This window comes from Oncorhynchus mykiss, chromosome 24 (assembly GCF_013265735.2).
Source record: "Oncorhynchus mykiss isolate Arlee chromosome 24, USDA_OmykA_1.1, whole genome shotgun sequence".
Classification (NCBI taxonomy): Eukaryota; Metazoa; Chordata; class Actinopteri; order Salmoniformes; family Salmonidae; genus Oncorhynchus; species Oncorhynchus mykiss.
Genome location: NC_048588.1, coordinates 19,176,470 through 19,190,188, shown reverse-complemented (window position 1 = coordinate 19,190,188; position 13,719 = coordinate 19,176,470). Strand labels below are relative to the sequence as shown.

The window sequence follows — 13,719 nt, the reverse complement described above, 5'->3', positions numbered from 1 at the left end:
GGCAGCAGTAATCTAATGCAGAAGCCATCGTTGCAGGCGGAACAATCGATGTGAGATAATCGAGTTGCTTGTCGCTGTATGCGGATCTGAATTTCTATTGACACGAAGTCATAGAAAATGTCGCATTTGTTCAGAATGGAATAGAAAATATATGCTTTTTTATTTCATTGACAGTAAGCTTCATTTTTAGTAACATTATCAAATCAAATTTAGTAGGCCTACTGTTCTCTTCTCTTGCCCCATCACAAGTTACAGATGTATGATTTTAATTTGAGCCAGTGTACTGCAGCAGGAAAATAATCTTGCAGCAACAGGAAATGTGAATTATTATGTGGATAATAATTCATGGACATTTGTGTATAGGTTGATTCATTTGTAGTTCCAGCAAATCGAGACTGAAATTTCAAAGTGGAAATTACAAACTTCAGACGCTCATTTAAAACTAAAACACACTACAAGAATTGAGATAGCTAAAGTGAAAATGACTGCCTTATTTAGCAACAACATTTCTGATGTTCCCTGTTGCTTATTTCTTTCTTACAGTATGTAGAATAGGCCTATAGCAAGCTATCTTTCTTGAAAGAAAATGTTTAAGACGATGGTGTCTGCTATTGAAGTCTTCCATTTATTATGTTGCACAGTTGTAATTGTAAGTAGGGTCACAACCCACTGGGCACAAACGTCAATTCAACGTCGATTCCACCTTGGTTCAATGTAATTTCTTTGAACAATGTTCATTCAACCAGTGTGTGGCCAGTGGAAAGGCTCATGATCATGGAAACAGTGTTATCTTCTATCTGCAACCATTGTTATGAGTTCTCTTACCATTTCAACCGTAATCATTGAGACTAATTGGCTGTGAAAGTTTCTCCTCCTGGGAAAACTACAGTCAAAGTCACACTATGGTACAGGGCTCCAGCAGCACAGTAACAGGCCTCCAGCCTCCAAGATCTATCAGCTGGTACCAAAGGATCATTCTAATTGTACAGTGCCTTCGGAAAGTATTCAGACCCCTTGACTTTTTCCACATCTTGTTACGTTACAGCGTTATTCTAAAATTGATCAAATAAAGCAAAAACAGGTTTTTAGACATTTTTGCAAATGTATTAAAAATAAAAAACAGAAATACCTTATTTACATTAGCATTCAGACCCATTGCTATGAGACTCGAAATTGAGCTCAGGTACATCCTGTTTCCATTGATCACCCTTGATTGGAGTCCACCTGTGGTAAAATCGATTGATTGGACATGATTTGGAAAGGCACACACCTGTCAAGCAAGAACCAAGCCACGAGGTCAAAGGAATTATCCGTAAAGCTCTGATACAGGATTGCGTCGAGGCACAGATCTGGGGAAGGGTACCAAAAATGTTTGCAGCATTGAAGGTCCCCAAGAACACAGTGGCCATCATTCTTAAATGGAAGAAGTTTGGAACCAACAAGACTCTTCATTAAGCTGGCCTCCCGCCCAAACTGAGCAATCGGGGGTGAAGAGCCTTGGTCAAGGAGATGACCAAGAATCCGATGGTCACTTTTTACCAAAAGGCACCTAAAAGATTCTCAGACCATGAGAAACAAGATTCTCTGGTCTGATTAAACCAAGATTGAATATCTTGGCCTGAATGCCAAGCATCATGTCTGGAGGAAGCTTGGCACCATCCCTACAGTGAAGCATGGTGGTGGCAGTGTCATGCTGTGGGGATGTTTTTCAGTGGCAGGGACAAGGAGACTAGTCAGGATCAAGGGAAAGATGAACGGCGCAAAGTACAGACAGATCCTTGATGAAAACCTTGATCCCAATCAATTCATCATGTTTTCACCAATCAGTCCCTATCTGATTTAGGACTATTGTGCTCTGGCCCAATTGGATGGCAGATAAACAACCATCACCATTAAAGGGTAAGTATTTCTACACTGTGTTTTTACCAAAACATAAAAACATAAGCTACACATTTTTCACTGAGAGAGAGAGAGAGAGAGAGAGAGAGAGAGAGAGAGAGAGAGAGAGAGAGAGAGAAAAAAAAATGGCCAAGGAATTGGCACACTAGTCCTCAGATCCTCAAAAGGTTCTACAGCTGCACCATCGAGAGCATCCTGACCGGTTGCATCACTGCCTGGCATGGCACCTGTTTGGCCTCCAACCACAAGGCACTACAGAGGGTAGTGCGAACGGCCCAGTACATCACTAGGGCCAAGTTTCCTGCCATCCAGGACCTCTATACAAGGCGGTATCAGAGGAAGACCCTAAAAATGATCAAAGACTCCAGCCAACCTAGTTATAAACTGTTCTCTCTGCTACTGCACTGCAAGCGGCACCGGAGTGCAGTTCGGGGCAGGGCTCAGTGTGGGTGGAGTCAAATGTTTGACCCCGCCCACCAGTTTATTTTGTCGTTGTCGATGTGGGCAGAGTCAAACGTTTGACCCCGCCCATCATTTTCTTTGTCGGCCTCGATGTGGGAGGTGTCAAATGTTTGACCGCGCCCACTCTTGACCCCACCCATCTTGTTTTTGTCAGGTTTGACAGTCACACACTGAATACAAACACACAAGTTTGTGTAAGGCACACGTTCAATACAAACTTATTTCATTTTTGAAGATCGTAAGAAATATTATATAAAGTGGTATCAGCACATGTGTTATAACACTTTTTACTTAATGCTATATTTGAGACAAGCTACTGATATTGTTGCAGTGAACAACAGACTTGTTATGTATGTCAGGTACTGTTCAAATTGTGTTGATAAATGTTATAACTTTGTAATTACATTATTTCATTGAGCATACACAGTTACTACCCATCCTGATTTATAATGTTATTTACTTTCCTCATGAGAATGGAGACAGACTATACCATGTAGACACACTGACAAGCTGAATGTGCTTTGTACATTAAGTTATACCAGCTCCAGTGAAGAGATCAGAGACTCGAGTGACTTCTACATCATCTTTACTAAACATAACACAATTAACAATTGAAACAATTAACACAGCAGACAAAATAAGATTTGACCACTTCACTCCTGCTCCTCAAAAGAGACAAAGACAGTAATTTTCTTGTTGTCAACTGCCTCCACATAGAACAACTCATAATCTCTCTGTGAATGGTTCATTGAGGAGAACATTTGTCTCTTCATCCAGGCCATCATACAACTGTAGTTCTTTAAGGGTTGTAAGGCGGTCTTCCCCGTCCATCCCAATTACACTAGGGAGGGGAACAGTGCCTTTGAATGTTTGGAGTTCACATCACCTTGCTGCCTCTAGGGTGTCGCTTAGAAGAACATCTGCTTCCTTGAAGAAAAAGGAAGAATAAATATTAAGAGTAGTGCCTCATTGGGCATCAAGACCCTTGAGTGCCATGGCAGGATCTAGAAAGAAAATCTCACTAGCTTGTGGCCGCAGTATCTGTTAAATGTGTTCAAATACAAACAGACACATTTTGACATACAACTTTCAAACCTATAACATTAAAGTTGTAGGGTGTGTACTGAAAAAACATTGTAATTCTAGCAAAGAATAAGATCGGAAACGAGCAACTTCATTTTACAGTAAACAAACAATAACAAAGGAAAAACGACATTTACTTACACATATTGTCCAATATTTGTATCCATGTAAGTTAGTTTCGTTTAAGATTCGCTTTCGTTGACGTTGCTACCTTCGACGTGAACCTCAACTTGGGTGACCTTGAAGGAGAAGGGAAGGGTTAAACGCGTTTGACTCCGCCCATATTGATGCCGGCCCCTAACTGGGGCTTCTCGACTATTTGCATTGTCCCCCCCCCCCCCCCCCCCCCTTTTACACCGTTGCTACTATCTGTTTTTATCATGTATTTTTAGTCACTTTAATAACTCTACCTACATGTACATATTACCTCAACTAACCGGTGGACCCGCACATTGACTCTGTACCGGTACCCCCTGTATATAGATAGTCTCGTTATTGTTATTTTACTGCTGCTCTTTAATTACTTGTTACTTTTATTTCTTAGTCTTATCCGTATTTTTTTAAAACTGCGTTGTTATTTAGGGGCTCGTAAGTAAGCATTTCACTGTAAGGTCTACACTTGTTGTATGTGTGTGACTAATACAATTTGATTTGATTTGACTAGTGATCATTATCATGTGTCAATCATGCATGTAACGGTACCAAACACATTTCTAAACCAAATTCCAGCATCCCCCAGAGCCTGAAAAAAATAAAGATCTTGATGATAAGGCTAACATGCGAAGAAAACAAGATATTACATTGAGTTACATAAGTTATTGTCTTTTATTTGGCACTTTTAATTTGTGTGAATAATACTGCCCTCTATACACGGAATTGGAATGTAGGTGATAATAAGATAATTGTAAAATGTTCCTTCAAGTGGAGGGCTGAACATACAGACTTTGCCAGCAAACACCGGAGAAAACGGAGCAAGCCTACTCAGAGACAGACGGAGAGGGTGCAATGATGAGACAGAGCGGACCCACTGCGCTACTTTCTTTATTCTACCTTAAGGGCAGGATGGCGAAAGTCTACATTCGCTGAGGAAGTGGCGTAAATTGAAAGGTCTTCACAGATAAGATAGGAGAAAGGCAGGAATTTTACTGCAGCTCCCAAACACTACGGGAAAGCGCGGGAATATATTATTGGATTATTTATACGGATCGAAACGCATCAAAATCCACGTTTTTAATGAAGATTTGAGGACCCAGCGCCTTATCCGTCTTCAGAGACGAAATTTGACTCTAAATAACTTATTGTGATAAGGAAAGAGTTGAACGAATATGATATGATCCATCCGACTTCGTTCGAGAAGGAATTTAGATTGCACTTTAAAAATTATTAACTCTCTATTTGGAGATAGGCTGTGAGCACAGTCATTTTGCCCAAAAAATTGTAATAGCTGTTTTGCATTCATTTGAAGTGAGTGTAAAAATGATGGTTATCAACGATTGAAACGAGCTCTACGGTACCTCTCACAAGCCGAACAGTAGGGTGTTTTGCTTTTGAAATGATATTTTCAATGCATTTGTTCGCAATGCGTAACGTTACTCTTGCGTGTTTTCCAAATCCTGCTTGAAAAGGTCTGTCCCATAGACTAGCCTACTCAACGGGATGAGAGGAGACTAACGTTCGTTGACTATTTTATACATCACAACTGAATGTGTTGGCTGGACGGCAACCGCTACAAGAGGAGCTACATTAGACGCATCATAAAACAGAGAAACATTTAAAACTTTTATTTTGATAACTTCGAAAATACGTTTAGTCTGGAATACAAGAATAGATGATTCTCAAGAGACAGAGGACGACATAAATCTTACACCATGTTCAAAGGTGGTAAGTGTGCTTTAACTTTTTATCATCGTCAGTCCGACTGAGTTATTATTATGCCAAAAACACCCTGTGGTTGTTCAGTATTTTCCTTCAATGAATAGTGCGCAAATGCTTAGTTGACTACAAGGTGTTATGTTATCATGTCTGCTGCTATGGGTGATGAAACATATGTTACAGTACACCAGCACGATAGGCTAATGATTCTTGCAGGTAATGGGCGAGAACGTGGCAGTTTAATGCGACGATGAAATGGTTTCCAGATTTGCACAACATTAAGCCCTGTGTGCGCGAGCCTGGCGGAATGAAATATTCAGACATAGGCCTACCACGAATACTATATTTGATATTAACGGCTGATGCCGCAGTGCAGTTTATGAGTTGTGTCCAGTCTCTGTCTCTCGGATAAGCATTATGTGCGTTGTGATTATAGCATTCTTGGGCATTGATCTAGGGCTGGCTAGGTGATATGGACAAGACAGGCGCGGCATAATGCTTTATGAAGGATATATTTGGGTGGTCAGTAACCAGAATAAAATATTTTCCTTTTAAATTGACAGTTGCTCCTGACTTTATATATAATTCAAACATTGATTTATGCTGACAATGTCACGACCTGAACCACTCCTGACCACACATGAACATACATTAACCCCGTCTATCCCCATGTCATTCCACACGCACACGCACACACGATTTCCATGTTCTCATTGAATTTGTTGCGGAAGAGAACAGTCATATTATTTAACCCTGAGTAGAAATGGTCAAAGAATTCTTAATGCCTTAGTAATACCATTGTAATTGGTCTGCTGGTTTTGATGCGATCTTTCTGATATTTTGCTCCCTTGATTATTTGACTCCTTTGATTGTTTCAATATGAATATTATATAATTGAAGACAAACAATTTCTAAAATCCTTCATCATTTTACTTCTGACAAAATGGTTCCCCTCATTTCGCCCAGCATCAATAGAAGGCCACTGTTTGGCTTTCAACTATGTGTCACTGACTGCTCTCAACTCCTTTAATGCATGCAGCACTAGTGTAGCTCTCCCTGACAGTCATCATCAGATTGATTATTGATCCAGGGTTGAAGATGTGACGTCTCTATGATGAACTCACATAGCCAGTAACTAACTGTCTGTGCTTCAAGGACCCTGATCATTATGTCAACTGAACAGACTCTTAGAATCAAGTTAGCTAGGAACTCACTGTTGAGTCTGGAGATGGAGTACCCCATCCACTTAAAACAGGAGGTTACAGATGTAGGATCTTAATTTGAGCCAGATTTCTACAGGAAAATAATCCTGCAGCAAAGAACATGTGAATTATTATGTGCATTATAATTAAGTTCATTTTTGTAGGGGTTGATACATTTTTCATAAGGGAAAATCAAATCTGGAAAACAAACTTCAGAAGCCTTTTTAAACCTCAAATACACTACACGTTTTACATTTCCTGCATTGCAAGAAAGATCTCCTGCAACAGGGTGATCAAATTAAGATCCTACATATGTTGTTTGAGTGAGTTAGAAGTTAGAGTGTTTTAGTGCATAATGTATGACTGAATTCCAGGCCACTCTGCATACTGTCTGTCAGCTGCTGTTTTCATGGTCATGTAAATTTAATTCATTTTACCTCTATTTAACTATGCAAGTCAGTTAAGAACAAATACTTTTTTTCAATGACAGCCTAGGAACAGTGCGTTAACTGCCTTGCTCAGGGGCAGAATGACATATTTTTACCTTGTCAGCTTGGGGATTTGATCTAGCAACCTTTCGGGTTATAAGTTCAACTCTCTAATCACTAGGCTACCTAGTGCCGCTAAATGCTGCTCATGGTCATGGTCATTGTATGGCTATTATTGTGGTACACTTTACAGTTGTATTTGCTGTGCAGGATACTAACCCGCAATGAGAACACCTCAAATAACATGCAGGTGTGACCAAGATAGTCAGGATGGCTATAAAAAAGGGTTTGTTTGGCCAAGATACATACAATTATTTTATTGCAAATGTACTAACATATTTGCAATAAAATGTCATGACAATTCAAATGATTAATTTGAAAGTTGTGTTGGTACTCTTGAATGTGCTTTCTTGCTTTTAAAGTCAGCCGGCCGTGACCGCGCACAATTGACCCAGCGTCGTACAGGTTCGGGGAGGGTTTGGCCGGCCGCGATGTCGTTGTCCCGTAGCAACTCCTTGCGGCGGGTCAGGCGCCTGAAAGCTGACTTCGGTTGCCAACTGGACGGTGTTTCCTTCCGAGACATTGGTGCGGTTGTCTTCCGGGTTAAGCGAGCAGTGTGTCAAGAAGCAGTGTGGCTTGGCGGGGTCGTGTTTCGGAGGACGCGTGGTTCTCGACCTTCACCTCTCCCGAGTCCGTACGGAAGTTGCAGCGATGGGACAAGACTGTAACTACCAATTAGATACCACAAAATTGGGGAGAAAAATACATTAAAAAATACATTTAAAAAAAATAATAAACTCAGTATGCCAAAAATCCTTCCATAGAATAGACAGTTGATAAGGCATCAGCCAGTTTTAGCAGGAACAAGTCAGAAGATGTTTGGTGAGTTAGACGTACAGTATACGCCCTGAACAAACATGTTGTGGGGAGTCTGGCTGATGCATCCGGCCTGACATTTGGTGAGTGACACATTTCCCTTTCAAATTGAGTTACTGAGAGTGTGGCATGACAGCAGAAGCACTACTCAGGTTGACAAGAGAAGTCGTGACTAGCTGTGTAATCATTACCATGTGATTAGTCTCGGAAACCCTGGCTTTTCACGTTCTGTTCCAATAGTTGAGTCAACAAGACGAGATTTGAAAGGATGACGCCGTGAGAATACCAAGTAATGGACTGGAGCTGAACATGGCATCATGGGTATTGGCATTACACATGTTTTGTCACCCAATGGATGATTTGTATGTAGCTGCACCAGAGTAGTAAGCCTACCAACCTGATCTGAGTTTTGTTGATGTTGTATGGAATCCAAATTAAGTCTGGTCAATAAGCTGACATGATGTGGAAATGTTCTCTGTCTAGGCGTGCAGTACATTGTCTATGTATGCAACGTGATGCAGGTGTGCCATGCCAGTCCTATCTGTGTGTGAACAGCATGTGTGTCTGAGTCTGCTGTCCCTGTTTGTGGTTTCTGTCCCTATCACTAATCCCTGTGTGTGTGGCCCTCTTGCTCAGTGCTAGTGGTCTGTTACCCTTCTCTGCTTCCCTGGGTTGCAGTGTCACAGCTGATGGGATCTGATTACTATGCAGGTTATAAAAGTCAATATATATAAACTCCCAGTAATGTATTGGTTAAACCGTCAACGTTTTGGCATCACTGTGCCTTCTTCAGGGTGACCCTGTGATCAGTGATGCCGAAACGATGGTGTTTTACACAATAAATTACTGGGAGTTTATGTATGTAGAGCGACTCTTTATTTATTTGTATAGCTTACAGTTTATTCGCCCTTAGTCAGCACCTCTACACTAAATAATTTTATCTGGGTGTGTGCCAACTCAAGGTTTTATTATACTATGCAGGTTATACCATCTCTCTCTCCCTCTCTCTCTCTCTCTCTCTCTCACTCTCTCTTTCTCTCTCTTTCTCTCTCTTTCTCTCTCTCTCTCTCTCTCTCTCTCTCGCTCTCTCTTTCTTTCTTTTTCTCTCTCTGTCTGTCTGTCTCTCTCTCTCTCTCGCTCTCCATACCCAGTCATCCATGGAACAGACACTGGGGAGATGTGTCAGAGTAGTGCTGCGATAGATAGAGGGAGGTGTGATGTTCACTGTATATACCCTGCTGTGATGTGCTATAATTGCTGGTGCATGTCACTCAGGTTTATAGGGGGGCTGGATACAGGCTTTCCTTGGCCATTTTGAGCCCCCCCCCCCCCCCCCCCCCCCCCCCCCCCCACACACACACACACACTTGTCCATTGACATTCTGTAAGCACTATACCCACAGTGTTAGTTTGTACTTTTCATTTGTGTTCATCCTCTGCATAAAGCAGACATTCAGATTGACAAGGTTTTTACAAAATATGTTATTGGGAAATGTGTCTGATCAACATAAAGCACTGCTCAGACTCCGATAATCTAATGAATGTACTTTGAGAGAACACAACATTGCAAATCTAGCAAGATGTCAGCTTGTGCAGCCTAACTGTACTCTGATGTTGAATGAATGCTAATTATTGGAAAATTGTGATAGTTCTCCCTCTCTAATACAGCATCTAAGACGAACAAAAGCCCAATGCTTCCTTCATCATTCAGCTCCATCACCACAGAATATACAGAGATAATTGTTTGAGCAATCAAATTTAGTAGCATAGAGTAATCACGCTCTGTAAATCATCTCTAATTACGTGCCAGAGTAGTAGCACATTGCCTATTGAGTTGGCCCTGTTGTTTTCCATTACAGGCAGTACATGGTGGAGGGGACAACAGAGAGGATGTACCAATAATGAGCCCAGTAGAACACAATGTAAAGGACTAAGGAAAACACCTGTGGCCCCAGTCAGTCAGCTCTCAGTCTCCTGCCCTGCCTACTCCCAGGGTTCACTGAGTGGGTCCTAGGGAACTCAGCTCAGCCTCACAGCTCCCACTCAGTCAGCTCTCAGTCAGTCAGCTCCCACTCAGTCAGCTCTCAGTCAGTCAGCTCTCAGCAGCACCAGGGAGACAAGCTGATCAAATAACCAACTATCAACCTCTCAGGCATCAAGAGGCCCTCCATGACTATCTGTCTGTCAGAGATGGTTTTTCACCCAGAGATGTGTCCCTGTCTAGAGAGATAATATCATCTCCTAGACGTCACCAGTCACCATTCTAGATACCTTCAGCAGAGGTCTAGACTCACAGTCAGGGGGAATTTACATCTATCTTTGTCACTGAAGGACAAACAGCAGTCTGGCCAGAGCTGAAATCACATAGACAGTACCCTGAGGCAAAGCCTCCTCAGAACAATGATTTGATATCACCATGGATTTACACAGCACAGTATCTGACTCTAAATACCCATCTGTCACTTTATGTGTGGAGAACATTCAGACAGCCAGACCAAATGAGGGAACTTGTTCTGTGACTTATATTTAAAGAGGCCATTTGAATAGAACATAATAATCTCCTAACATGATGTCATGATTGCACTACAGCGTATTGTGATGCAACGTATTCCTGTGGTTGGTATGAGGGGTATGAGGGGTGCCGTGGGTTTAGGGTTGGGTATGAGGTGTGCTGTGGGCTATGCATGAGGGTTGCTGTGGGTTTAGGGTTGGGTATGAGGCGTGCTGTGGGCTGTGTATGAGGGGTGCTGTGGGTTTAGGGCTGTGTATGAGGCGTGCTGTGGGCTGGGTATGAAGCTTGCTGTGGGCTGTGTATGTGGGGTGCTATGGGTTTAGGGCTAGGTATGAGGTGTGCTGTGGGCTGTGTATGTGGGTTTAGGGCTGGGTATGAGGGGTGCTATGGGTTTAGGGCTGGGTATGAGAGGTGCTGTGAGTAGGGCTGGGTATGTGGGGTACTGTGGGTTTAGAGCTGGGTATGAGGGGTGCTGTGGGTTTAGAGCTGGGTATGAGGCGTGCTCTGGGTTTAGGGCTGGTATGAGGGGTGCTATGGGTTTAGGGCTGGGTATGAGGGGTGCTGTGGGTTTAGGGCTGGGTATGAGGGGTGCTGTGGGTTTAGGGCTGGGTATGAGGGGTGCTGTGGGTTTAGGGCTGGGTATGAGGGGTGCTGTGGGTTTAGGGCTGGGTATGAGGGGTGCTGTGGGTTTAGGGCTGGGTATGAGGGGTGCTGTGGGTTTAGGGCTGGGTATGAGGGGTGCTGTGGGTTTAGGGCTATGTAGACAGGAGTGTAGGGGGGATGTGAAGAGGAGAATATAGAGTGGAGCAAAAACATAAACCTCAGCCTGATCCCTTAAATCTTTCTAAGCTCCCTGAAAAACAGAAAGTGAATCCAGGGTGAGAACAGTGTTGCCAATCCTAATCTGACGCTTGTTTAAAAATGTCTATTTTAAGACTCTCTTCCTGTCTCTTTTGATAACAAAAAAAGAACACACACACACACACACACACACACACACACACACACACACACACACACACACACACACACACACACACACACACACACACACACACACACAACCACACACACACACACACACACACAACCACACACACACAACCACACACACACACACACACACACACACACACACACACACACACACACACACACACACACACACACAACCACACACACACACACAACCACACACACACACACAACCACACACACACACAACCACACACACTTGCCCATGCACACTCAAACACACACATATCGATTCTCTAATCTCCCCTTTTTAGCATACCCTCTAATACAAATCAGGGTAGGGCAATACAAAACTTTTGAGCAGGCTGATTTGTCTATTTGTAACCTCTCTGACCCTGTCCATATGAGACATCATCTCAGGTAGTTGACTGAGTACTACTTGGAGAGCTGAGGCTTAATCATTAGACTGCTACCCTACACACCTCTGACACTGGCAGTGCATGCCAAACACCTCATTTAGTTGAAGGGGATTCATCCAATCATAGGGCCAGTTACTGAGTGGCCGATACATGATGGTGTTACCATGGAAGCCTCTGGTACTATTCAACAACATGATACTTAACAGAGGATGACAAATAATTGCAGAGAGAGAGCGTGAGTGGGTGTGGGTGTGTGTGTGGGTGTGTGGGTGTGTGTATGTGTATGGGTGTGGGTGTGGGTGTGTGTGAGATGATAGCAGCTCTGACTGGTATGCATGTCACTTATTTCATGAACTGCTGATACTCTGGAAGCCATTTTCACGCTTCCCTGTCAACCATTTCACACCAAATTAGGGCAGACGGCTCTGCATGGCTTCCAAAAGTGGATGTTCTCTTCCTACAGTATAAGGTCAAACACTCTCCTATTCATGCAGTCTATAGAGTTATCTTGAATGATTTAATACACAGTACATTTTAACTGGGCGCAGAAGCGGAAAATAAATCTACAAAATTCTCCCTTATCTCAGTTTACCCTTTAGATTCACCTGAGTCTTCAGTAAACATCATCTTCCTGCCTTTGTAATGGAAATGTGATGCAGGGCCAGGCATTACCGGATGATAATGAGGTGAAAGAGACAAACAACCTAAGCCCTGTTGGTTTTTGTAATATGAATAATTAATTTCTGATTAAGTGGCTAATTGGAGTTTAAAGGTCATGTCAATGGGAATGCCATAGATCTAATGAGAGGAGGGGAGAGGAGGGGAGGTAGATAGATACGAGAGAAGGGAGGGACATAGGAAAAGGAGAAGAGAGTCCAGTTGACAGTAATCCCAGGTGTTCTCCTGTTACTCTGACAGCTCTTCATGAGCCCTATTCCCCAGGATACATCACCTTTGTGTGCTGAGGACAGAGATTCAGGCAAAGCAACTCCCCTCCGACCCGGGGCATCAGTCTGCCCTTTTGGCATTGAGAGTTAGCACTTCCATAACAAGATGAAAAGTCTCATCACCAGGGAAAGATGAGGAGGTGTGGGGTTTGGATTCACCGGTGTTTGAAGCCTATAGTGACAAGATACAGACATGTAGAATGCTTATATAATACACACATATTACAAACCACACATGTGCAGATATGCACACAAACACACACAAGCAAGGACACACAAATTCACTGAGATATACAGTTTTGTATAGTGTGTTACATTCCCTGTGTACTGATTGTGACTCCTTTTAACGATTAATCTTGTTTATTATGCCCCAGTTTAAACCCCCCCCTCCATCCATGTCACATACAGACCTCATATATCCCAAGATGGTTGACTTGAAAACAATGGGCTAATTAAGTCTCCAGTTGTAGGCTACCGTATTGGATGCAGTAATGCAATTTCATGATTGCTCCAAAATTATAGCTTCTATACCTGGATTCTCTGCAAAATTAAAAACAGTCCGCAGGGAATTCGAACCATGAAAAACACAAACCAATCTTCTAAATGCAGGAACTACTCTCTCCTCTCCTTTCCTTTCCTATCCCTCTCTCTGACTAAGCCCACCTCCTACTCTATAACTCAAATAGCTCTCGTCTCCCCCGTACTTCCCTTCCCTTAATGAGGCAGGGTGCTGTGACAGGCGTGGCTGTAAAGTGCGGAGTGGATATGTTAGGTGGAATGTTATATGTGCTGTTACCTCTTCCGGGGCCCCGGCTGTGGCTGTGAGGGGCCGATGGGTGTTCAGCTCAACAAAGGGCCCCAGCCTGTGCAGATTAACAGTGGTGCTGTAATGTATTCACAGAATTGCTTATGATATTGCTGTTATACAGCACTCTCTCTTCCAACACGCACTCACACTCAAACCTCCAACTGGGAGAATGGGCA

General features: G+C 42.8%; 1 protein-coding gene across 1 annotated transcript in view; it reads left to right on the top strand.

Annotated features, from left to right (window-relative positions):
• Nucleotides 1-4,416: 4,416 nt before the first annotated feature.
• LOC110503944 (reticulon-4 receptor-like 1) overlaps nt 4,417-13,719 on the top strand; it is a 214,092-nt gene continuing 204,789 nt past the window's right edge. The window contains exon 1 of the mRNA XM_021582607.2: nt 4,417-5,325. Coding sequence (XP_021438282.1) covers nt 5,313-5,325 — 13 coding nt within the window. The 5' untranslated portion in view covers nt 4,417-5,312. The remainder of the gene's footprint in view (nt 5,326-13,719) is intronic.